The sequence below is a fragment of the Leptodactylus fuscus genome, chromosome 7 (assembly GCF_031893055.1).
Source record: "Leptodactylus fuscus isolate aLepFus1 chromosome 7, aLepFus1.hap2, whole genome shotgun sequence".
Lineage (NCBI taxonomy): Eukaryota > Metazoa > Chordata > Amphibia > Anura > Leptodactylidae > Leptodactylus > Leptodactylus fuscus.
Window position 1 is genome coordinate 105469646 of NC_134271.1, and position 26912 is coordinate 105496557.

Genomic DNA, 26912 nt, shown 5'->3' on the forward strand with positions numbered 1-26912 from the left:
CCTCCACCATTAATTGGTCCAAACTGGGCTGGTTAGAGGCTCCCTCCACCATGAATTTGCCCAAACTGGGCTGTTTAGAGGCTCCCTCCACCATGAATTTGCCCAAACTGGGCTGGTTAGAGGCTCCCTCCACCATGAATTGGTCCAAACGGGTTTTTAGAGGCTCCCTTCACCATGAATTGGTCCAAACTTGGCTGTTTAGAGGCTCCCTCCACCATGAATTGGTCCAAACTGGGGTGGTTAGAGGCTCCCTCCACCATTAATTGGTCCAAACTGGGCTGGTTAGAGGCTCCCTCCACCATTAATTGGTCCAAACTGGGCTGGTTAGAGGCTCCCTCCACCATGAATTGGTCCAAACTGGGGTTTTTAGAGGCTCCCTCCACCATGAATTGGTCCAAACTTGGCTGTTTAGAGGCTCCCTCCACCATTAATTGGTCCAAACTGGGCTGGTTAGAGGCTCCCTCCACCATGAATTGGTCCAAACTGGGTTTTTTAGAGGCTCCCTCCACCATGAATTTGCCCAAACTGGGCTGTTTAGAGGCTCCCTCCACCATGAATTGGTCCAAACTGGGTTTTTTAGAGGCTCCCTCCACCATGAATTGGTCCAAACTGGGCTGGTTAGAGGCTCCCTCCACCATGAATTGGTCCAAACTGGGGTGGTTAGAGGCTCCCTCCACCATTAATTGGTCCAAACTGGGCTGGTTAGAGGCTCCCTCCACCATTAATTGGTCCAAACTGGGCTGGTTAGAGGCTCCCTCCACCATGAATTTGCCCAAACTGGGCTGTTTAGAGGCTCCCTCCACCATTAATTGGTCCAAACTGGGCTGGTTAGAGGCTCCCTCCACAATTAATTGGTCCAAACTGGGCTAATTAGAGGCTCCCTCCACCATGAATTGGTCCAAACTGGGTTTTTTAGAGGCTCCCTCCACCATGAATTTGCCCAAACTGGGCTGTTTAGAGGCTCCCTCCACCATGAATTGGTCCAAACTGGGCTGGTTAGAGGCTCCCTCCACCATGAATTGGTCCAAACTGGGTTTTTTAGAGGCTCCCTCCACCATGAATTGGTCCAAACTGGGCTGGTTAGAGGCTCCCTCCACCATGAATTTCCCAAAACTTGGCTGTTTAGAGGCTCCCTCCACCATTAATTGGTCCAAACTGGGCTGGTTAGAGGCTCCCTCCACCATGAATTGGTCCAAACTGGGGTTTTTAGAGGCTCCCTCCACCATGAATTGGTCCAAACTTGGCTGTTTAGAGGCTCCCTCCACCATGAATTGGTCCAAACTGGGGTGGTTAGAGGCTCCCTCCACCATTAATTGGTCCAAACTGGGCTGGTTAGAGGCTCCCTCCACCATTAATTGGTCCAAACTGGGCTGGTTAGAGGCTCCCTCCACCATGAATTTGCCCAAACTGGGCTGTTTAGAGGCTCCCTCCACCATGAATTTGCCCAAACTGGGCTGGTTAGAGGCTCCCTCCACCATGAATTGGTCCAAACGGGTTTTTAGAGGCTCCCTTCACCATGAATTGGTCCAAACTTGGCTGTTTAGAGGCTCCCTCCACCATGAATTGGTCCAAACTGGGGTGGTTAGAGGCTCCCTCCACCATTAATTGGTCCAAACTGGGCTGGTTAGAGGCTCCCTCCACCATTAATTGGTCCAAACTGGGCTGGTTAGAGGCTCCCTCCACCATGAATTGGTCCAAACTGGGGTTTTTAGAGGCTCCCTCCACCATGAATTGGTCCAAACTTGGCTGTTTAGAGGCTCCCTCCACCATTAATTGGTCCAAACTGGGCTGGTTAGAGGCTCCCTCCACCATGAATTGGTCCAAACTGGGTTTTTTAGAGGCTCCCTCCACCATGAATTTGCCCAAACTGGGCTGTTTAGAGGCTCCCTCCACCATGAATTGGTCCAAACTGGGTTTTTTAGAGGCTCCCTCCACCATGAATTGGTCCAAACTGGGCTGGTTAGAGGCTCCCTCCACCATGAATTTCCCAAAACTTGGCTGTTTAGAGGCTCCCTCCACCATTAATTGGTCCAAACTGGGCTGGTTAGAGGCTCCCTCCACCATGAATTGGTCCAAACTGGGCTGGTTAGAGGCTCCCTCCACCATTAATTGGTCCAAACTGGGCTGGTTAGAGGCTCCCTCCACCATGAATTTGCCCAAACTGGGCTGGTTAGAGGCTCCCTCCACCATGAATTGGTCCAAACTGGGTTTTTTAGAGGCTCCCTCCACCATGAATTTGCCCAAACTGGGCTGGTTAGAGGCTCCCTCCACCATGAATTGGTCCAAACTGGGCTGGTTAGAGGCTCCCTCCACCATGAATTTGCCCAAACTGGGCTGTTTAGAGGCTCCCTCCACCATTAATTGGTCCAAACTGGGCTGGTTAGAGGCTCCCTCCACCATGAATTTGCCCAAACTGGGCTGTTTAGAGGCTCCCTCCACCATGAATTGGTCCAAACTGGGTTTTTTAGAGGCTCCCTCCACCATGAATTGGTCCAAACTGGGCTGGTTAGAGGCTCCCTCCACCATGAATTTCCCAAAACTTGGCTGTTTAGAGGCTCCCTCCACCATGAATTGGTCCAAACTGGGCTGGTTAGAGGCTCCCTCCACCATGAATTTCCCAAAACTTGGCTGTTTAGAGGCTCCCTCCACCATGAATTGGTCCAAACTGGGCTGGTTAGAGGCTCCCTCCACCATTAATTGGTCCAAACTGGGCTGGTTAGAGGCTCCCTCCACCATGAATTGGTCCAAACTGGGTTTTTTAGAGGCTCCCTCCACCATGAATTTGCCCAAACTGGGCTGTTTAGAGGCTCCCTCCACCATGAATTGGTTCAAACTGGGCTGGTTAGAGGCTTTCTCCACCATTAATTGGTCCAAACTGGGCTGGTTAGAGGCTCCCTCCACCATTAATTGGTCCAAACTGGGCTGGTTAGAGGCTCCCTCCACCATGAATTTGCCCAAACTGGGCTGGTTAGAGGCTCCCTCCACCATGAATTGGTCCAAACTGGGTTTTTTAGAGGCTCCCTCCACCATGAATTTGCCCAAACTGGGCTGGTTAGAGGCTCCCTCCACCATGAATTGGTCCAAACTGGGGTTTTTAGAGGCTCCCTCCACCATGAATTTGCCCAAACTGGGGTGTTTAGAGGCTCCCTCCACCATGAATTTGCCCAAACTCTGCTGGTTAGAGGCTCAATCCACCCTGATTTTCAAAACAAATGTTGGTGCCAACCTCAACTTACTACAAGGGCCAAATTCACTGCTGGTGACAAGCTCTCCTCACTGCAAGTGCCAAATACACATGTTTCAAGGTGTTTTCCTACTGTCAGAGAGGTGGTATTGAGTGTGTAAAGTGTGTAGTTGTTAGGCTGTGATGTTGGGGTAATAGAGGGTCTTTGGTGTGTTAGATGCCCCCAGACATGCTTCCCCTGCTGTCCCAGTGTCATTCCAGAGGTGTTGGCATCATTTCCTGGGGTGTCATAGTGGACTTGGTGACCCTCCAGACACGGATTTGGGTTTCCCCCTTAACGAGTATCTGTTCCCCATAGACTATAATGGGGTTCGAAACCCGTTCGAACACACGAACATTGAGCGGCTGTTCGAATCGAATTTCGAACCTCGAACATTTTAGTGTTCGCTCATCTCTAATAATTGTACCTAATAATCTGCATCCTATCAATCTAATATTTTTCATTGTATTCTCCTTTTAGAATCAAGCTTCTTACTGGGGAATGCACAGATCGTGGACTGGCCTGTAGTTTATAGTAATGACGGTTTCTGTAAACTTTCTGGATATCACCGAGCTGACATCATGCAGAAGAGTAGTACTTGCAGGTTTGTGTCATCCTCATATTTATTTATTCTGCTTTATTCAATATAAATTGATAATTGTAGACCTTTTTAGACTATAGATATCAGTCAGGTTATCCTATCAATGTTCTGTACGATTTTACTGGACTATTGAATCAATGCAAAAGAACAATTGCATGAAATGTAATACAATGATATTGATTGATTTCAGAATGTAAAATGTAGTTTTGTGATCTTCACACTATGTGTATATAGTGTCTATAAAATGATAACATTTGCAAAACTAGACATAACTGTAGATGGCTGAATAGGTCATTAGTATCAGATTGGTCTGGGTCCAGCCCCTGGCACCCTCAGTAATCAGTTTCTGCAGCCCCCCATATTGGTACACTATATAGAACTGGAAGAAGACAGCTCCGTACACAGTGTAATGGCCGTGCCTATTCCATTCAGGTATATGGAAGCTGAAATTCAGCAGCATGGCATAGCCAGTGCACAGTGTCTGACCGCAGCTCTGTACACGGTGCACATTTAGCAGCAGATCACTGATGATGGCTAGAGATGAGCGAACAGTAAAATGTTCGAGATTCGATATTCGTTTCGAGTAGCCCCTCAATATTCGACTACTCGAATCGAATATTGAACCCTATTATAGTCTATGGGGGGAAAATGCTCGTTTCAGGGGTAGGCAATGTTCGATCAAATTATACTTACCAAGTCCACGAGTGAGGGTCGGGCTGGATCCTCCGAGAAGTCTTCTCCGTGCAGCGTCCCCGCGGCGTCTTCCGGCTGTTCATTCATTCTGCCAGGCATCGGGCCTGGGTAGAGCCGACTGCGCATGCCCGCACTACAAGCAGACATGCACAGTCGGCCCTGCCCAGGCCCGATGCCTGGCAGAGTGAATGAAGAGCCGGAAGACGCCGCAGGGAAGCTGCACGGAGAAGACTTCTAAAAGTAGGAGAAGAACCAGCATTGATTGGCCGACTGTATAGAATTCGGCCAATCAATGCTGGTTCTGCATCGAACTTTTACATTCGAACAGCGAGTGGTATTCGATCGAGTATTTTGAATACCATAGTATTTGATCGAATACCTACTCGATCGAATACTACTCGCTCATCTCTAGTGATGGCAATTGTTTTAACCCACTGATATTCCTAGGCCATCTATCATTATATAGTCTTAGACAAACCACTTGCAGGGATCGTCTTTTTTTTTAAATAAATATATTCAAAAGAATGCTAAGGTTCCCTTTTCAAAGCCTTATCCAAGAATTTCCAAGTGCTCATCTTCCATCCCAGTCTCCCTACTTGGACACCGCTGCTGAAATGTTTACTGACCCTGGGTAGAAACTCACAATGTAAACCCATCATTAATTCTACTCCAGCATTTTTGCAGCCATCCCACCCAGTATCAATTGAATGTGATCAACAATGTAGCTAAGCGAACACAGACCAGCAGAGTACCACATAGCTATTGGCAAATTATTTCCATGCTAATTTTCCTTTAAGTAAAGTAAAACAAATCTTAAGTGGTTCGTGTAATGTAGTTTCCAAATGTTCTTCTAGTTGCCAGCTATTTTTCTGTTGCATAAATATATAATGGTATAATATAAAGCTGGCAGTGCATACTGATAGGAGATGATGCTTAGGACATTGTAAATCAATAGAAGTTATTGTTCTTTAGTGCCAAATTGTCATCTATTCCATTTGGTTAACAGCCTTTAAGACTTTGACAAGAAGGTTAAAGAGGTTAAAGATGTTGTCTGGGCTTCGACTAGAAAGTGTTACTGAAGTTAAGGACTCTTCATCTATGCCTGCTGTTTCTTTTACATGTAGGGGATAGAAACCAATTGATGCCGTATCTTCTGCTAAATTTGATCTTCATGCTCGAAATTGCCTTTTATGTTTTCAGTGGAGATTTCCATCACACACAATTATTTTAGGAGCAGGCACAGTGTTTTATCCCATTTTTTTCTCTGTGTGTGTTTATTGTTCCACAACAAGGATAACTTGCTTATAAGCGAGCAGAGCAATCAATATATGGCACTTGAGGACTTTTTAATATGTGAACTGCAATAAAACAACACTAAAGCCTAAATGCACTTTCTTGTGCTCTTTGAGTTGAATCAGCCACTTAAGAAAGTGAACAGTGTCCCTAAGGTTAAGCTAGAATGATACAGCAGGGATTTTTTCTGGTTTAGTCACTGTAAATGGTGGAATAACGTATTCAAGGGTATCTCCAACCAATTTTACCGCTTCCATGAATCTAGAACAAAAAAATGAGGCACTTTGCAAGTAGTCTGGCTTTGTATACAGCTTGCAAGCAAAGGTAGATGTTCCCAAAGTTACAGACTGCAAACAAAGCCTGTATGGTCTGACCCTGAAGATGTGTTAGGGTCCTTCTAGCTGCAGATACAGGTGGGAAGTGACCACCGATCGATGCTAAGACTACAGGAGAAAGTCCTACATAGGACTGCAATGTACAATTTCTTTTATAGTGTATACAATATCCAAGCAGCTGGCCAACACACGTTTCTCATTGTTTGACTAACTGGCAGCTCAGTTATAAAGGGAAGTCAATGGGCTAATTACTATTCCTGATAACTGTCCCCATTTTCAGCCAATATGAAAGGGCCTGTACTCTGCTCCTTTTACCCTCATTAATTGATATACTAGAGATGTTGTAGTGATATTGTATTAAGGCCAACAAATAGTTTTTGGCAATATTGTAGGTCAATAAATATAAATATCCGAACTTTCTACCTCATTCACTGCCTCTTCATTTTGGGAACCAGAAGGATCCAGTCTTTTGGATCCCCCAGTAACATTATCTTCTAACTTGCCTCTATGAATATACATGAAATATCCCTTTACTTTCCATATGTTATCTTGTTTGGTAGATAAGCTGAGTCCACGGCATGCCATATCAGGTATACATAGCAAAATGACAGTTTCTCCTATTGTGTGTTGGCGCACAACTCATATTTGAGGTGGCGTAACTAAAGTCTTGTGGACCCTGGTGCAGTCTTTTGTCCGTGGGCCCCCTACCTCATCCCTACAGTGAATTCTTAATAGTGATGGTTATAGGTGCTAAGGAGTTTAATCACCCTTAGTGTGGTTAGAGTAGTGTGGTAGAGTGTGGGTCTCCTTGGTTTATGGGCCAGATTTGAGCTGCAATCTCAATACTGATACCAGTGCTTATGGGCCCCTAAGGCTCCTGGGCCCCGGTGTGACTGCATCTTCTGCCCCCCCCCTCAAGTTACACCCCTTCATATTTGCCTTTTCATCACCAGACTACTCATGCTTTAAGGTAGAGATAGCTTATGGAAACCTCCACTAATGTTCTTTCCAGTTTCCTTTTTTATCTGGATATTCCTGCCAGAGCTTACACCCCCTTCTCCTGTGCTCCATACTAACTGTATAGACTGCATTATTAGTACATTAGGTCGTGATGTTACTTAGTTTTTCTGTATATGAAAATGTACTGAAAAAGATTATTGAATAAAAAAAGAATGCTAAATGCAATGCAAAAAAAGTCATTACTAGTGAATAGAACTGCAGAAAACAAATCTAAAAAGCGTAAGATGGCTGCAATAACTTAAAACTAATAATTCTTGGGTCAGTGCCACTAAAATATATTGAATGTTATATCTTTGTTTCCCTTGGATTTTTGCTGCATTTCCCTTATTACTCATGGTCTATGCTCCGGGATGTTTATTTAGATGCAGCTCTGTTCTATTTCAGGATACAGTTTAGTTTTTATGCACTTTCTTCCATTTGTGGAGTTTGTTTAATATTTGCAGTGGCAAGAAGATTACTTGTAGGAGAAGAACCAGCTTAGTAATTAGATTTGTACTGTATTGTTTGGGCTTTTACATACTAGTAAAATACACGACTCTCTAGCAGTGGCAGATTAAATAGAGCATAGGCTCTGGGCTGATGCCCAAACTTGGACCTTCCCCATTCTCTAGTAGTGTTCTGCCAAGCCTTGGCTATAGTCATTACTTTGTTCTACATTATCAGGTTTACTTCTGGTTAAACATGAATCCCTTGTTCTTTTTGTATGAATAAATTACTGGTGTTTTCCCTCCTCCTCATTCCTAAGCATTGTCTGTCAATCTTCTAATTTTGTAGTTGGAGCTGGAAGAAGTAGTGTCGCCAGTGGCCACCTATTCCAACCACATATTTATATAAGCAAATAAAGGGTGCATTTTTGGGGGAGTAGCTTTACATGGAGTGTGATTAATTCCCAGTGCTTAAAGGGGTTTTCCAGGCAATTTTTTTTTTTTTAAGGTCTGATAGTGTTATTAATGGGTTAAAAGTGCACCCATATGCTTTTAGCAGTGTTTTGAGTGATTTCTAGGTGTCCGTGGGAACTCCTGGTATCTTCTGCATTTGTTTACAGGTGTAGCTTCCTACTATGTAACCTCCTGTGTACCTTCCACGCTATCTCCCTGTCACTGCTCCACCCCCTCCCCTCTCACTCCACACCCCACTCCTTGTCTCCCTAACTATGCTAAGCTAGTCTATCCTGCTCACTGATAGCCCTTCTCAAGTAACTAAGCCCACCCTCCTGTCCCATAGCATCATACTTACCTAGCTTCCAATCTGGGAACTGGCTCCTCTTCACTGTGCGCAGCCTGGAGATGCTGCGCACAGACCAGAAGTAACTGTGAGGCATGCACAGTAGAGATGGATTGTCTTCTCTACTGCTCATGTCTTAAACTTACCTCCAGACTGCGCAGGCACTTCATGAGAGGAGGAGAGAAGGAGCCGTCCTAAACACAGGAAGACATGTAAGGATGGGGAAAGGAGTACTGGTGAAGTTCCGTTTCGGAAGCAGTGAAACAGAATGTCACCAGTTCACTAGAAAGTGTCCCTGGGGCGATCACATGACTGACCCAGGGATATAGGTAATTATACATTTTTTTTGTAATTTAAGTAAATTAGAAGTTAGGTGGGAAGGGGGTTTAGTTTATGAAAAGAATTTGAAGTTATCCCGGACAACCCCTGGGCAGCACTGTCAGTGACCGACTGCTTCACCCCAAGTGTGAGAAGAAGCGCTATCGGAGATCCTTGCTCCCAACCGCGGTCAGGCTACATAAGCTACATCAGGCTAAGCGGAGATCACTCTGCACAGAGAACTAAATAATCCTGAGGTCTTTCTTTTTAGTTGCTATGACTCCTAGTATCTATCTACTATGAGCTTGTATGTGTTTTTTTTCTTGTAATATATCACTGTATTATCCATGCTGCTGTAACACACTGAATTTCCCCATGGTGGGACTATTAAAGGATTATCTTATCTTAAAGATGTAACCTTAAATTCCCCATGTAATAAACTTATTTCAGCTCTTTAGTGATATATTCATTGTGACTTAACACAACTGGCTTCATATTAACTGCTGCTAAACTTTGTGGGACTGCTTGGACACAATTAAGTGACCATCAATACTATGAATGAGCTCTAAAATCCCATGGTTGGTGTTGATGATTTTAAGGTTTTTTTTAGTTGTGTATAAGCCTTCATGGTTTAGTACTGAAAAGTTTTGCCACTTTTTCTTTTTTTTTTCCTTGTAGATTGTGAGCACCATATAGGGCTCGCAATGTACATTTTTCCCTATCAGTATGTCTTTGGAGTATGGGAGGAAATCCACACAAGCCACGGGGAGAACGTACAAACTCCTTGCAGATGTTGTCTCTGGCAGGATTTGAACCCAGGACTTCAGCATTGCAAGGCTGCAGTGTTTACCACTGAGCCACCGTGTTGCCCTACCTAATACACTTCTTGTACATCAACGTTTCCAAGATGTCTGCTTGATATCTGTGAATGGAAACATTGCAGAAATAAAATTGCTGCCCAGCTACCCGGTTCCTGGAAGAATGCAGACTATATCTATATAAACACTCACCAGTGTAGCCTCTGGGAAATAAGGGAGCAGTCGAGTCATTGCACTTATTTATTTCCTTATCTGTATTGGATACTGACCACCATGATCAGGTTTTTTAGTCTTACGATTGAAGAAAGAATGTTCCTACTCATAGTAAAAAGAGATAAGAAAAATGATCTTGTTATGCAAAGCACATAAATAATGAGCTTATGTCTATACTATACTGTTTATACTATATTCACCCCAGGGCCTTTAACATTTTCTTCATGTCTTGCCCACACACTGTGTATATATACATGCTGCTACAGCATAAAATCAATATCAATTATGTATATACGTCCTCCTTGCAAAACTGTAAACATCATGCCCTTCAGCACAAATGTAATGCCCAATTAACTTGTGAGATTGTATGAATTTCCCCTGTACCCAATAACCAGGGCACAAGCATAATAAGGATATGTAAACAAGACTGGCAAGGGATTCATTAAGCAAACACATCACACATACACAACAAGTGCAATGTGAATCCAGCATTAACAACACTGCTAGTAATGTCTCACCTTAGCGGCCATGCCTAGAAACAGTTGTTTGACTTTATAAACAAGACTTAAAGGGATGATTATATATTATAAGATTACCAGTGAATGAAAGAGAAATACTGTGAGACTTTGGCCACATGTATTGTATAGTGCCACGTGAGTGGACAGGCAATGTATGCAACTTGTACAGCTACACTGGAACCCAATAAGTAAAGGGGCCCAATGACACCTTAATATCATCCAGCAGAGTTGCGTCTCATTATGCCGAATATGTCAAAGCTCACAGATGCTCGTGACATTCTGTTATAGACAATGGGAAGCAAGGGCCCATATATTGTTCTTGAACAGTTACCCAATGATATATATTTCCACCTCTGTGCTCATATAGTTTCCCGCTGGGAGCACTACAAACTACAGGAACAATATTTTGCATTATATGTGTGTTTAAATGATGCTGCAATTTTATGTACCTTTAATGAGATACACCACTAAGTGGTAAACTGTGCAAAGGGTATAACCCATGACTACAAAACTACATGTGTTTGCATAGAATTGGTTGGTGCTATGACTTTCTGCTGTTGCTTCACTAAGAGGACTAAGATCTGTGCTTATAGATTTTGGGTAATGTGTAGGTGGACTTGTGACAAACAGGCAAAAGACTCTCTGTGAGGTTAAAGGAATACTTATCCAATTTCTGGGGGCCCAATTGCTGGTTCTCCCAGTGATCAGGAGAATTCACTTCTTTGAGACAGCAGCCCCATACAAGTAAATGTAGTGTCGGTCATGGAAGTGCACTGGTTCACCATTCACTAGGAGATTTTACAGGGAATTTCAATCCCCAACCTCCGGATCACTGGGGGACCCAATGATCGGACCCACAGCTATCAGACATGTATCCTCTGTCCTGTGGATCTAAAAGGTTTAAAGGTTTTAACTTGGTTTTGAATTTTAAGATTCGATGCATAGCACATTTTCCAGTGAGTTAGCTAAAATTGTATAGAAGATTCAAGGATCAGATGTCTCTGCTTTGCTATTACTGTATAATAAAAATCTATTTTACCATCCAGACTTTCTATTTGGAAATGCTCAGTTTCTGATAAACTGCAATGTCTGCATCTCTTCTTTTCCAGCTTCATGTATGGGGAATTGACAGATAAGAAAACCATTGAGAAAATCAGGCAGACTTTTGATAACTATGAGTCAAATTGCTTTGAAGTCCTTCTGTACAAGAAAAGCAGTATGTATATCATCCCATTGTGCTTTCTAAGTAGCCATACTTCAGCAATTGTGTGATAACTGGAAAACTATTTTATTGTATTGGTTGTACTGTTTGTTTCCAGGGCTTGATACTATTTCAACATCCAACCTTTTCTTCTATAGTTCTCCCCCTATACTAATGTTTTTTGCTTTGAGAAAACTTATCCTGTATGTAGCACTATTTTCAGGGATTGTCTAGTCTACCATATATCAAGCTTTAGTCTACATTAAAGGGGATTTCTGGCCTCAGGCTATTTTCATAGTGATAACCTATACATAAGATTGATCATTAGTATTTGATGATATCTGAACCCTGCACCGATCAACTGATCTGGGTATCAGAAGTTATACAACTGGGTGGAGCCGGAAGCAGCTCTGTGCTTATTCAAGTAATAGACACAGAGCTACAGAACTATGGCACCACCGCTATGTAAAAGGGGGAAAGCGGTACATTAAAGTAACTCACAGCTAAATAATTAGCTCTATGTACATGACTATGTTTCAACTCAGTACAAGCTCACGGTTGTGCAGAGTCACAAGATGGCTTTCTATAGAAGTCAATGGGTGTCTTCCTACTCTATACCCACATATTATGTAAGCCACTACAGATAATCGCATTGAATAGAATCTGCTTTAATAACCTGTTCAGAAATCCCCAGAATGATATTTTACATTTATCCATAATGATTCATAAAGGCATTACTATTGATCTCTGCTAAAGTTTCACTCATTAGAATCAATATTCACATCCACCTGGGAAGCAAGAACATGGAGTGAATTAAAGAAGATTATTAGACCGTTAATTTCCATGCCAATAGTTATTAAAGTATTACTGTTGATTGATTTCATGAGATTTTCTTCTCTGTATAATTAAAGCTTCAGTTTTTATCTTCTTTGTTCAAAGTGACATATATTAGCTATGTGTTCATTGACATAGCCTGCAATCCATATAAACATATGTGACATTACCTAGTGGTGCATTCACGTGGATTGTTATAATGTGGTTTATTGTGTCACAGCTGCACTTATAACCAGGCTTCATTAAACAGTATTAAGTATAGACCAGCAAGAAAGAGAGGAGTTCAGAGGAAAGCTCTAATACTCACTGTACACTCACAGTACACTACCAGTGTAAAATTCCCATTTGATTTTTTTGTTATTGGCTCAATAAAATCAAAATTTTTGTTCCTGTAACATTTGTTTGTAGCAGCTGAACAAGGTGTTAGTGAAGGGACAGACAAGATACAGTCAGTGGAGACAAGATGAGGTCAGGTCAGGCAGAGTTTGTTCAATCCAAAATACAGGCAATAGGGCAGGTCATGAGGAATACGATCAGAGCCATATAGACAAGCTAAAGTCAAAGCCCAGGTAATCAGAAAAGAAACACCTTCACAGAAACTTCTAGAATCTAGAAACTTTTTTGGTTAGGAATCCTGTGGTGGGAGAATGTTCCTTAAATAGCCGACAGGAACAGAAGGTTAGATGTGAATCAACTGTAGGGGTAGCGGTTTCTTAAACAACATATTGGCAGGGACTGGAAAACAGTATCCATGGCTAGGGAGAGCAGTTCGGCAGGAAGACAAGACACAGACAGCCATGGTATATGGTGCTGTAGTCCCACTAGAAGATAAGTTGTTGCTTGTCCCCATGGCAAACACGCTACTCATTTCTCAGATCTTAGACTGGTGGGGTCATGGTGGTGTTTACTTGAATGAAGACTATATATTATTGCATGCATTTAATATTTAGCTGCCTGCTGCTTGCGGTAACAGCTGAATACATGTTCCATGGGGATCAACTGATCACTGGACTGTTTTTATTACTGGAAGGTGTTTCCATATTGCGACAATCCCTTTATTGATGGTGCCAGATTCTTATATGCAAACGTAACTCGACTCAATTGGTGGTGACAACTATCATTAATGGCTACCAAGGTTCCACAACTACTCACCTGCAGCTCTGCATATAACACTTCTTAAAAAATTCATTATGGCGCGTGACTGTAGAAGGCATGGGTAGTCCTGCTTACTAACTAACATGTGGATCACTGGATGGACAGAACAAATAATTTTCACTCCAATCATATATTTTATGAATCATAACTAGTACACAGCATATTACTGGTATATTTGTATATTTATTAGACTCTACAATACATAGAATATTATTTGCATTCCTACATGTTCTATGGTGTTATTAACTTACATGGTTTTAATTTCCATCTTCCCAGGAACTCCGGTTTGGTTTTATATGCAGATTGCTCCGATAAGAAATGAACACGACAAGGTTGTTTTATTCCTTTGTACTTTCAAAGATATTACGTTATTCAAGCAACCAATTGAAGATGATTCTACACGAGGTAATTGTTCTGGTACCCATTAGTCATGTGTGTTTCAAGCAGTGTCTGTATACAGCATGTGCAGTACTTCACTCGTACCCAGCCATTGTGTACGTGTTCCATGGCAAGTTATTTACCGATACCTTGGTGAAAATGCAACATATAACACTTAATACTAGTTATTACATATAGTAAGATGAGTTTAGAATGAAAAGTGTGGATGTGAACTCGTTACTATGACAAAAAAATCTAGCATTGCAATCCTGTCTATGATGTCCTGCACTGCTACACTAAATTCTGCTTTCTTTAGCACCTTGAGAATATTATAGGTGCATAATTATTAATCAGATGATACAGAAATAAGACAAAAACTTTAATAGGACTCAGATAGACAGATAGATCAACTCTTGTATCAACTATATCAAATGATTGTAGTAGTCCACAGGGCAACCTTCCTGCACTGTACAACATGAGTACTGTCCTGTACAGATGGACTGTGCCCTTCAAATGTCTTATTATAGTCGGGTTGGTGGGGAGAAGGGGCGGAAGTGGGGCACACACTGAAGTCATCGCCATCCATGGTTGTGTAATAGTGAATTTTAATTAATATTGCTGTCTAAGATTAGAAACACGTGAATGCTGTTGCTTTCTTTTTTTTTCCAAAAACAGCATCATACCTAGAAAGAGTACCCCACTTGTCTGTGAGTTGTTGCACCTCTGGTCCATTATAGTAAATAGGGTAAAGCTAAAATATCACATACTGTACAACCTGTAGATACTGTAGGTATAATAACAGTTTACATGCAGAACAGTTCAATAGTCATGGCATTTAATGGATTTGTGAAGATGGACACTGGCTCCAATTTTTTTTATTGCTCTTGGGTGACACTAAAGGCAGATTTTCCCAGTCATATGTAGCGGGAAAATTCCAACTTAAATTTGGTCATACTATAAATCAGCAAAGGTGGGAAGGGGAAAAGGAATATCACAGCCCATACAGAAACTAATCTTGATAGTAGATAGATGTCAACAAACAGCTGACAAGATATATTTGTGGAAACTCAGATGATTTGGTGCTTCAAATACATAAACACGATCCCTTTTGGTGTAATAGCATATCATAGTATCGTTTGCACAAACAAATACATCCTGGTAATGAGACCACACGGTTACCGGAGGAATAATCGGGTGCCTGGATGAAAGAAATCCCCGTCGAAGTGACGTCACTTCTCCGCGGTGTGTTCGGGGGTAGGGAGTGATGTTCACTGATTGTATGGACAAAACTTTTTTTACGTTTCCTAATAAAGCATTTGGATTTTATGCACGTGGATGCCGGATTCTTCATTTTTTCATACTGTAAATCAGCCAAGATCTATAAAGAAGAAATAAATAGAGATGAGCGAACACTGTTCGGATCAGCCAATCCAAACAGCATGCTCCCATAGAAATGAATGGAAGCACCTGGCACGTACGCTTTGCCGGCGGCCGGTCGCTTAACCCCCCGCGTGCCGGCCGCTTCCATTCATTTCTATGGGAGCGTGCTGTGAGCGTGCTGTTCGGAACGGCTGTTCCGAACAGTGTTCGCTCATCTCTAGAAATAAGGTGTTGGGACTGAGAACAAAAACACAAAATAATTCAGAAATAAAAAAAAAATTGATACTTAGTGACTAGAAAGCACAGGAGATGCTGCTTTTTGATGTTAAAAATGTTTCGAAATAATTACTGGATAAGCTATAACAACCCAGAACCACTGTTTACTTATGATGGTCTGTCCTTTAATAGTAATAACTTCAATAATATTATTTATATAGCTCCAACATATTCTGCAGCACTTTACAAGTGAGGCCTGGTTCACATCTGCGTTCGGTATTCTGTTCAGGGAGTCCACTTGGGTTACCCCCCTGAACGAAATACTGAATACATTGACAAGCGGTTAGCTTATGAAAGCACACGGACCCCATAGACTATATTGAGGTCCGTGTGTTTTCCGCGCGGTGTCCACACGAAAAACTACTTCATGAACTACTTTCCTCTCTGCATGTTCTGTGCGGACACCATGCGGAAAATACATTATAGTATATGGGGTCTGTGTGCTTTTATAAGCTCACTGCTTGTCAATGCATTCAGTCAAGCAGACTTCTCAAAAGGAATACTAAATGCAGATGTGAACCAGGCCTCAGAGGGTACTTGAACAGAAAATATTTCACTTTATAATGTGTGAAAGAATCAACATATGAAACAATATGAGCATGGGCCCTTTGGTTTACCCAATTGATGGACTAGTTGTTATGTAACACTGTGGCAGAATAAGAGCAAAGATGACTGATCTCTTGTTATTGGGAATAATTTAATATGTTCCCTCCTTATAAAACTGTCTTCTCAATAAATTCAGTCTATCAGATGTCCAAATGGATTCATTGGTAGAAATTGGTTTTAAGTAAGAGGATCTGTCATGAGATTTAACAATACAAATTGCATACATGGTTAAATCGTCCTCTTAGATCTAATGAGGTCAAAATATCCTTCATAAGATTTCCTATCTGATATTAAAGTAAGTATTATGTAAGTCAAGCTAAAGAATGAAAGAGCTCATGAGTCCAGTGTATTCACAAACTAAATGTAATCTCTGCCCACCTAGCCTGACTGAGAAGCTGCATTGTGAAAAAACATCCATTTTCACAACCATTTTGCATACTTTGATACTGAGGTACCTTGTCAGCTATGCTAGATGGACAGAGATTGAATTTACATGATGTATATACAATCTCATGAGCTTTCTCAGTCTCTTCTCTAGCTGGACTTACAATATACTTATTTTAATACCAGGAATGAAAATTTCAAAAGAGGTTATACAGTCATGCTATCATGGATTTTCACCATTAGACCATTATATTGGCCAAAACTGATGATCTTCATAGCGAATGGAGTAATGGATGGATCAATTTTGCTGTCCCTTTCATTTGATGACAAATAGGGATGCAGATCTATGATGTACAGGACATTGTAATATCTTGGATGCCTATAATAAGACATTTGCTGACCACCAGTTGAGGGGCTATCATCTAGATGTTCATCCTACTGGAGAAATGGTTGGCTACTCTAGCCAAAATCCTCCCTTAAATTATATGTCTCATAAAGAAATCCCACAGCTATTGTTATGGGGGAAGTCACCTATGACCAGACACTGTAGCATTATATAGTGATTGTTGAATTGCTATCTTTATAGTGCATGGCAGTGGTGTAACTAAAGTCTTGTGGGACCTGGTGCAATCTTTTGTCTGGGGCCCCTACCTCATCCCTACCTCATCCCTACCTCATTCTTGGTATTGATGGAGCTAAGGAGTTTACTCCACCTTTGTGTGGTTAGGGTAATCTGTGGGTCTCCTTGGCTTATGGGCCAGATGGAAGCTGCAATCTCAATACTGATGCCAGTGCTTATGGGCCCTCTAAAGCTCCTGGGCCTCGGTGCAACTGCACCCCCTCAAGTTATGCCCCTGGTGCATGGATGAAGCAAGCCAACTAAAGTGGAAGTTGCTCTTCCAAAATGGTTCTTTGTTCTGGCTCAGAGAGGTGGAGGAGGCTAAGGGGATGAAACTCCCACTCTACGATGTTGTCCTCGGTTGTCTTTAGGCGACAAGCTTTTTAAGCTTTATCCTTGATCCCTCTCTCTCTCTCTCTCTCTCTCTCTAACAAACAGGACTATGTTTGTGAAAGCTTTTAGAATGTGAGATAAATATATCCGAGACATTCTAAATAATTGATAACATTAAGTAGCATTGGGCCAGGGCTCAGTAATTAGTTTCTTATTGTTATTGTTCACCTGTTTGTTTACTACGGAAATTAATAAAAATGACTTAGCGCAGTCGTACAGCTCTAATAGAGGGGCCTAGTTAAAATTTGATGCTGTGCTGGTTACAAAGAACTACTGGTAAGATAATAACACGTAATGATCTGGAATGCAGTAATCAATGAAAATACAAGAGTGAGGCCGGAATATATATAGCACATCAGGAACCAGATGAAAAACTTACTGCCGATTTTCACACTTTTAATTGCTCTAATCACAAATTATAATCTTGTTTAGTGGAGTTTGACTGCTTTGCCTTTGTTAATGAACTTGCCCCTGGAGATCTAAACAAAGCCTTTGATTCCAGTCTCTGCACTTATAGCTGGTATCTTTATAGAGCACTTCAGCTTTGGATGGAATTTCTCTTGATCTTTCAATTTAAGATGCAATGTATAGATTGCCTCCTACTCTATCACTATGACATTAAAGACATACCTGGCAGAACTCGTCTTTTCTATGTAGGAGGATGACTTCACTCTCTGCCTCTGTTATCATATCATCCATATTAAATGGATTGTCTTGGAAATACACCCCTTCTCTAGTGGCAACCACCCCACAAATCTGCTGAACAGCATGGGTCCAGGTCCTATAGACCCCAGTGATCAGCAATTGTTGCCTTAGAAAGAAAAAGTACAGTATGTATATAAACCATATAATACATGGATGAGCTAGATCTATATAGACCATATAATACAAAGACGATCCAGATCTGCGAGATTGGGAGATGCTCTTACTTCGTGGCTTCCCATTCTGGTTTATAGAGGAAAGCCCTAAGTAAGAGACTCCACACTATGATGCTCATGTGCCACACTGCTATTCTGCGTAAGGGGCAATTCCTTTAGCAAGTTTGTAGTTTAGTCTTAAGGAAATTGTGTGTGCCTTTTAGTTACCTTGAAACAGGGCTACTGTCTGGTACTGCAGCGTGGCACTGTTCACTTGAATCCCATCCAAATCCATTAATGAAGTTGTTCAAATATACTAAGTCAGATAACATTTTTTAGATGATGGCAAATCACTGACTAACATTGAGTATATAACTGACTGGTGAAATATGATGTACTTTTCCATAAGCAATACCCTATATGATTATGACCTATATAGGATCACTGGCAACCCCATGTAAATGCCATCTTCTGAAAGCCATGCATTAGTTCAGCTTGAAGAATGGAAAATGAGTGTATTTTGCTGACTTTTACATGATTTGTCAGCATTGTGCTGAGTGCGCATTGTGCCACTGTCTTGTAGATCAGTTTAGGGTTGATCTGATGAGGCACATGGCAAAAAGCTGTAGAAGAAAATAATGGAGAGGGCGAGAGGCGGCTGGTGTGTTTGTTCTCTTTTTACTCATTATATTTGCTTGACATCTCCTGGATTTGAGTGGTTTGTGCTAATGGTTGTATACCATGATGACATAGCACAATGTAAAATCAGGTTCCCCACTTAAGGAGTAACACAGGATGCGTGGAAATGCCTAATAAGTAACATACATTCTGAAACATTAGTGTAAATTTATGTCGCACAGCGGATAACAGTGTATATTAGAACAACAAATACTACATATGTTTTACATCGAGCTGTATTTACCCTAAAGGGTTTGTCCAAAATTAGTTATTGCTTAGGATGGGTCATCAATATCAGATTGGCGGGTGCTAAAACCTGGAACCCCAATGATGAGATGCTGCAACAGCACTATTGTATAGTGGTAATGCCGGATGTTGCCCTAACCTTTTATTGAAGTGAATAGGAGCTGAGCTATAATAGTGCAGAATGACCACTACATAGTGTACGGAGCTATTGGCGGATTTTTTTTCCTGGCTTTATACACTCTGTAGATCAGATAGCTGCAGTAACAGATTGTGGGGGTGGGTGGTGTTGGATGCCCACTGATCTCACATTGATGACCTATCCTAAGGATAGGACATCAATATCTACTTTTGGACAACCCCCATTGGCCTATGGAAATCTCTTTCCAAAAGCACATAAGAGTAGGCAGTTCCATGTGTACAGAGCCTGTGTGGTAGTACTCGAGGTCGTAATATGGGTTAGGAGGGCAGTCACACAAAAAAAAATCAACTTTGATTGGACTAGTTAGTTCTAAAATTTTACGGTATTTTTTTTTTTTTTTACAATTTTTGAGCACAAATATTTCATTTTAAGCCATGCCACCTTTCTGCTGATCCATGCTCTCTTTTCATCTACTCCATGCCTGAATTTCAAGCTTATCAGAAAAAGATGGCTTTAAATTGAGATAGGACCTATTGTGTCAGAAATGCACCAAATTTTACAATGAGCTAAACAGTGGATATCTTTGTGGCCTGAACAAATCTTCTGAAAAGTAACGTATACTTTTCTTAGTGTTATATAGTGTTGATCTTTCACCTGGGATGGTAGAAATAATGACTACGTGGCTGCTTGCTCTAGTGCCTTACCATATCCATTGTTAAGAATGTTTGTTTTCTGACAACCGTGTTTGTGGCACGAGGCTATAACTATAATTGTATGTTCATTTTTGTCACTGTCTATTTTTTGAAAAAGTAAAAAAAAAGAAAAAATGGGAATTCTTTTTCGCACAGCTCACCTTGGATCAACTCATCTAAAAAACAAACAAAGTAAGTCCTAGTAGCTGCTCTAGTAGTTTGTAGCATTTTTAGTAATTCCTATTTTTTGGTAGTTAGAAGTTATGTTCAATAACTGCTTGTATTGTGCCCCTGAACCCCTCCTCTCAACCCAGAGATGCATTTTTATTATGCATTATGACACAATAATCTGGAATTAAAAGGGTTGTCAAAGAGTAGATTTTGATAGCCTATCAAAGATTTGGGGGTGGGGGTCTGACAATTGGCACACAAACAGACAAACTGAAGTTACTATCGTATAAGAACACTTTACGGAACTGGAAGCAGACACCTCTGTAGATTGTGTAGTGGTTCTGCTAGTACCCTGTCCTTGTATCAGATCACCAACGATCTGATAGTAATGATTTATCTTAAGAATAACCTATTAATATCTACTCTTAAACAAACTTTTCTCCCCTTTATTCCCTATACCTAAAATGTAGTGAAACCTCTCCCAAAGCCACCCTTTCATCTAGACTAGATTTCCTATAACACATTTTCCATTCCTGCTAGGCTTCCTTCTTTGAGCGGATCACCCCTATAAAGACTAACTTCCAGTGCAAGTTTGGGTGGTTGTCTCAAAGACAGGTCATTGTAGATCGCTATCAATGTGAAGAAAATTAAAATTGGTTTACTAATATTTTGCTTTATTCCTACACAGAAACATTAAAGAGGTTTTCCGGGCAAAAAATGTTTGTTTGTTTTTTTAAAAAAAGGTCTGTTAGTGTAATTAATGGGTTAATAAATACACCCAAATACCTTTAGCAGTGTTTTGATTGATTTCTGAGTGTCTATGGGAGCTCCTGGTATCTTTTGCATTGGTTCCTGCTATGTAACTTCCACAATAGCATACCTCCCAACTTTTGAAGAACCGAAAGAGGGATAAAATGTGCGGCACGCGTAGCGCGCCGCAGCAAATTTAGCCCCACCCACTTTTGTGTTGACTCCGCCCACTCGTTAATTTTTCATGTGCCCGCACACAGTATAATCCTCCTACAGTCACCCGTAAATTATATGTCCCCCCTCTATCTCTCCCCAAGTTTCATATACACCCTTCATCTGCCCCCAGATTCATGTCCTCTCCATCTCTGCCCCCAGATTCATGTCCCCACATCTCTGCCCCCAGATTCATGTCCCCTCCATCTCTGCCCCCAGATTCATGTCCTCTCCATCTCTGCCCCCAGATTCATGTCCCCCCATCTATGCCCTCAGATTCATGTCCCCCCATCTCTGCCCCCAGATTCATGTCCCACATCTCTGCCCTCAGATTCCTGTCCCTCCATCTCTGCCCCCAGATTCATGTCCCCCATCTCTGTCCCCAGATTCATGTCCCCACATCTCTGCCCCCAGATTCCTGTCCCACATCTCTGCCCCCAGATTCCTGTCCCTCCATCTCTGCCCCCAGATTCATGTCCGCACATCTCTGCCCCCAGATTCATGTCCCACATCTCTGCCCCCAGATTCCTGTCCCTCCATCTCTGCCCCCAGATTCATGTCCCCCATCTCTGCCCCCAGATTCATGTCCCTCCATCTCTGCCCCCAAATTCATGTCCTCTCCATCTCTGCCCCCAGATTCATGTCCCTCCATCTCTGCCCCCAGATTCATGTCCTCTCCATCTCTGCCCCCAGATTCATGTCCCTCCATCTCTGCCCCCAGATTCATGTCCCCCATCTCTGCCCCCAGATTCATGTCCCCCATCTCTGCCCTTAGATTCATGTCCTCTCCATCTCTGCCCCCAGATTCATGTCCCCATCTCTGCCCCCAGATTCATGTCCCCCATCTCTGCCCCAATGTCATGCCGTCCTCTCCTTCATCTGCCCCCAGATTCATGTTCCACCTCCACATTAAACTTACCTTCTCCTCCGCTCCCTCGCCGCCTCTCTCGCTGACACATGCGGCTGAAGGAAGGAGCTGACACAGGTCAGCTCCTCGCTTCGCCGCTGCCCGCCTCTCTCCCTGACACATATGCGGCTGAAGCTGCTCGCGTGCTCGCTTCGCCGCTGCGTCTCTCTCTCGCTGACACATGCGGCTGAAGCGAGGAGCTGACCTGTGTCAGCTCCTCGCTTCGCTGCTGCCGCCGGCTCCTGGCGTGTACATCGCGTCTACAAGCCAGGAGCCGGCGGCAGCAGCGAAGCGAGGAGTGTTCAACTCCTGCATGTGTGTTCAACTCAGATCTGCGTCCTCTGGACGCAGATCTGAGTTGAAATCGGGACATACCTCCCTCCAACCGGGACCGCGGGACATGTCACCCAAATCGGGACTGTCCCGTGGAAATCGGGACGGTTGGGAGGTATGCAATAGCTCCCTCTCACCTCCCTCTGTCCCTCCCATACACCCTCTCCCTGTCTCTCTAGCTATCCCACCCACTAGTAGTCCTTCCCAACCTACTCATCCCACCCCCCACATCATCACACTTACCTATCTTCCTTCTGCTGGACGGCTCCTCCTTTTCTTCTGATTCTTCCTGTGCATGCTATTGTCCCAGCGCTTCTCTGTGCTCTCTAACGATCCCCCTTATTGCGCAGTAGAAGTGGGTTATCACCTCTGTAGTAGAGGTGGATTATCACCTGCGCAGTAGAGGTGGATTATCACCTGCTCAGTAGAGGTGGATTATCACCTGTGTAGTAAAGGTGGATTATCACCTGCGTAGTAGAGGTGGATTATCACCAGCAGAGCACAGATCAGTGCTAGGACTATTGCACGTATCGGCAGTCAGAAAAGAGGGAGGAGCTGATCCGCAGGAGGAAGCTTGGAAGGAATAGAGGAAATTATGATGGATTGGATGGTGGGGGGAGTAGAACATTCTGTTTCTGGAAACGGGGAAATGGAGCATCACTGGATTAGCAGAAAATGTCCCTGGGGTGGTCAAAGTTTTCAATTTTTGTTACGATGTTAAAACATAAAACCTATATAAGGCTGGGGCCCGAAGTGGCATAAACGGAAAGAGAAGCTTTTTCAGTTTTACAGTTACTGCAAAGTGATTGAGATTTTAGTGAATCCCATCCACACCTTGCGAAAAAATATGCGCAGCAGACATGCTGTGATTTGCAAAACCGTTGCAATTTTGGAAATCACAGCATGTCTATTATATGTACGGAAATGCCAGAGGTTTTCCTACAGGTATAATGGAAGCAGAAAGCGTTGCAGGAAAAACCGCAATGCATTGCTGTGGCGGTTTTTCCCGCAGTGCTTTTTTCCTGTAGTCTGCTATGTGGGGCCTAAGCCTGAATTTGGTATTGATGTAATTGTATCAACTTGCAGAATGTAGGCAAGATGTTATTTTGGATGCCCAGTGAACACTATAAAAACAATACCCACAAGAAAATGGCACAAATACAGTTTTATTCTAAATCCCTTGAATTCTGAACTTTTATGTAACTTTCGAGCATGTCGTACAGAATATTGAGTCATAACACTGCAAAGTAGTGAAGTCAACTTACCTTGCAAAAAATACGCTTGCATTTGGCTTGGTGGACATAAAAATACAAAAGAAAAGTTTGTTTTTTGGAAAGTAGGGAGTAAAAAAAAGAGAAACAATATGGTAAAGTACAGATATAGAAAGTCTAACTGTGTTTCTATTCTCATATTCCACTGAGAACCCTGATTTACAATATTTGTCTAAAGGCTTTCACAAGAGCTGATGTTTTTTGTGAAAATACAAATTCGGGTAGGTTCACACTACAGTTGGGGGTCCATTGTTGTGATCAGGGGAGATTAACATGATGGAAACAAATGTGAGCTATTCTTACATAATACAGATATAATTGCTTTCCAGCTGTATCTGTCCTGGTTGACTGCAATATTAAATTAAAAACAGAAGGTCCCTTTTGTCAGTTTTCTGACAAGTAAGACAAAAAATAATGCAGCATTGCGGTCCATCAGGACATACTGTTTGCTGACAGAAAGTCTTTCATTTGTATCTGACAGGTAAACTTTAATGTCCATTGTTCTGAACTAGTAGGTCACCGCTTACTCTGTTCAGAAATCGCCATACTTGGAAACATACGGCCGGGGCCCCACATGATGTAAAAACCATAGCGTTTTATAATTCCTGGATGGTTGGAGGATTCTAGTGAATCCCATCCACACATTGTAGAAAAATACGTGCAGCAGAAATGCTGTCATTCCCAAAACTGGATATCGCAGTAGGTCAAGTATATCTACAGAAACGGCAGCGGTTTCCCAATAGGTATAATTGAAGAAGAAAGTCCGTGGGAAACCTCAGGGCCTTAGCCTATAGGACCGTGGTTTTTAAGGATTCATTCACATATGTATGGCGTCTGCGGTTTTTACAAACGCCATACGTACCCATTCATTTAAATTTGTTTATTGAGATGCCAGTGTTTATTTTCGGACTGCAGATTTTTTTTCCGAAATGCATGACAACAATGAAAGTCTATGGCCTTGTGAAAAAAACAAACAAATGCTATCCACATGTCATCCACTTTTCAAAGACCCAAACACATATGGAAGTAGAGAACTGAAGAAAAACAAAATGTACCTACTTTTCACAGAAAAGTGGATCAACCACATACAACATGCCATCCACAAATGAACATGGTGAAAAAGCATGAATCTGACACATCTGCAGATGTGGACGTGTGAATGAGGCCTTACATATTATGAAACTGTAACTTCCACGCAGGGACATAGCTATCAGTGGTGCCCCAAAAGTCCCTATGCCATGTAATATATATCACAATTCTAAATGGCACAAAGGCGTCTCTTTACACATTTTGCATTGGGGCCCGGGAGCTTCCAGTTACACTCATGGTGACTTATGATCAAAACATTTCGAATGTAGTTGTACAACCACTGATCACCATGGATAGACAGGCTTTCGCTCATATGTGGTCACTGTAATGTGTGTCTGTATCCTTACAATTGAAAACTCAGATTTCCCCTCAATGGAATATCAGTTAATCTATTTGGCAGGCAATAGTGTCATTTGCCTATGGTCATCCTGGCTCATTTAAAACACTTCCAATTATATACGACTCTGCATTTACTTGTTGAATATTACAATTCCTATTTGCTAGCAATAGTCTCTGCCATCTCCATTATCTGCTAGTCTATCTGCAAACCCTTTAGTCTATTTACTCTACTTATTCACATTTCTATGTGCACATTTGCCCATTAAACTATGGTCCATTAACATTTACTTAGCTGAATACAGACATGTATGTCCTTTATTGGCGAGAGAACGATGTTAAAGCAAGGCACGTAAATTTGTGTATTTGTCGAAAGGATATAAAGTTTAGCCCTTAATCAGCTCTATCATTGGGAAAAGCCATTTTTAACTAATCACATCCTTGCATAGTCTTTAGAAAAGCTATTCCACACCTACCTTTAGTATGTAAATTGCCTCAGTGGTTTCTGAATTAGTCCGTTTTTATTCATATGCTAATTAGACTGGGTGAACAATGCATTGTGCACCCTCTTTGCTAGTGTTTCCTATGAGTGTATACAGCAGGGGCTGCTGCTGCTGATGACTCCGCTTCCTGTTTGCACACACTCATAGGAGATGATAGCAGAGATGAGTGCTGCTGGGAACTTCCTGTGCTGGCTGAAAGCTCGTTAGCATATGAATAAAAACAGACTTATTCAGAAACCACTGAGGCAATCTATATACTAAAGGTAGGTGTGGAATAGACTTTCTAAAGGCTATGCAAGGATGTGATTAGTTCAAAATGACTTTTCCCAGTGATAGAGCCCCTTTAATCATATCCAATAGAATGGCAATGGTTAAGACATGCAGCAGGGTACGTATAGTATAAAATACTAAACAGGACTGATCCTCCTTTTTCCAAGGACCCCATAGTAACAGTATTGGCTTTATAGTACATATAATTATATATACAGTACTCATAAGTACAGGCTGGCCATAAAATAACCTCAGGTGTTTGGAGTCGTGTGCAGGCTGACCCAATGGACGGAATTGCCTGAAAATTTGTATGTGTGCTAATCAAGGCATGGGGAAACGGACGGCATGAAAAAAATTTAATACCAAAACTCCCCACCAGGGGATAATGTGGCACTGTACAGTAAACGTCCCTTAACATGCGAGTCTAGTGAGGTTGTTTTATGAGAATGCCGGGAACGCCACAGCTGTCCTGAGAGCTTTTCGTCATTTGAAAGACCTGCATACAGGTGCCGGCCCAATGTCTGTAACATTGCTGAGACAAATGATGAAACGTTTTGAGGCAACTGGCTTACTGAGTGTGCAACCAGGCTGTGGCCGACGACCTGTATGCACCAAGGTTGTGGAGGATATTGCTGCAGCTTTTGAGGAACAGAGCACCAGTAGTCATAGCGGTAACTGCAGTGCACGCAGTGTTTCCAGGCAATTGGGCCTCCCATACAGTACCGTGTGGAAAGTTCTGCGAAAAGTCTTGCGGGCATACCCATACAAAATTAGTCTTCATCACCAACTGCTTCCTCGTGACAATGACACCTGCATGACATTTGCATTAATGTTTCTGGCCAGAGTGGAAGTGGATACCAATTGGCCATGGAATATCCTGTGGAGCGACGAAGTGCATTTTTACCTGAATGGAACGGTCAACACACAGAACTGTTGCATATGGGACACTGAAAATCCCCGTGCGCTCAAGGGGG

General features: G+C 42.2%; 1 protein-coding gene across 3 annotated transcripts in view; it reads left to right on the plus strand.

Moving 5' to 3' along the window:
* Positions 1-26912, plus strand: part of KCNH5 (potassium voltage-gated channel subfamily H member 5) — a 269995-nt gene that overhangs the window by 53473 nt on the left and 189610 nt on the right. For 2 of the 3 annotated variants that reach the window (XM_075282744.1, XM_075282745.1), the window contains exons 2-5: positions 3705-3828; positions 11367-11473; positions 13724-13852; positions 20252-20287. In XM_075282744.1, coding sequence (XP_075138845.1) covers positions 3705-3828; positions 11367-11473; positions 13724-13852; positions 20252-20287 — 396 coding nt within the window. The remainder of the gene's footprint in view (positions 1-3704; positions 3829-11366; positions 11474-13723; positions 13853-20251; positions 20288-26912) is intronic. The other variant, XM_075282746.1, reaches the window with a different exon arrangement.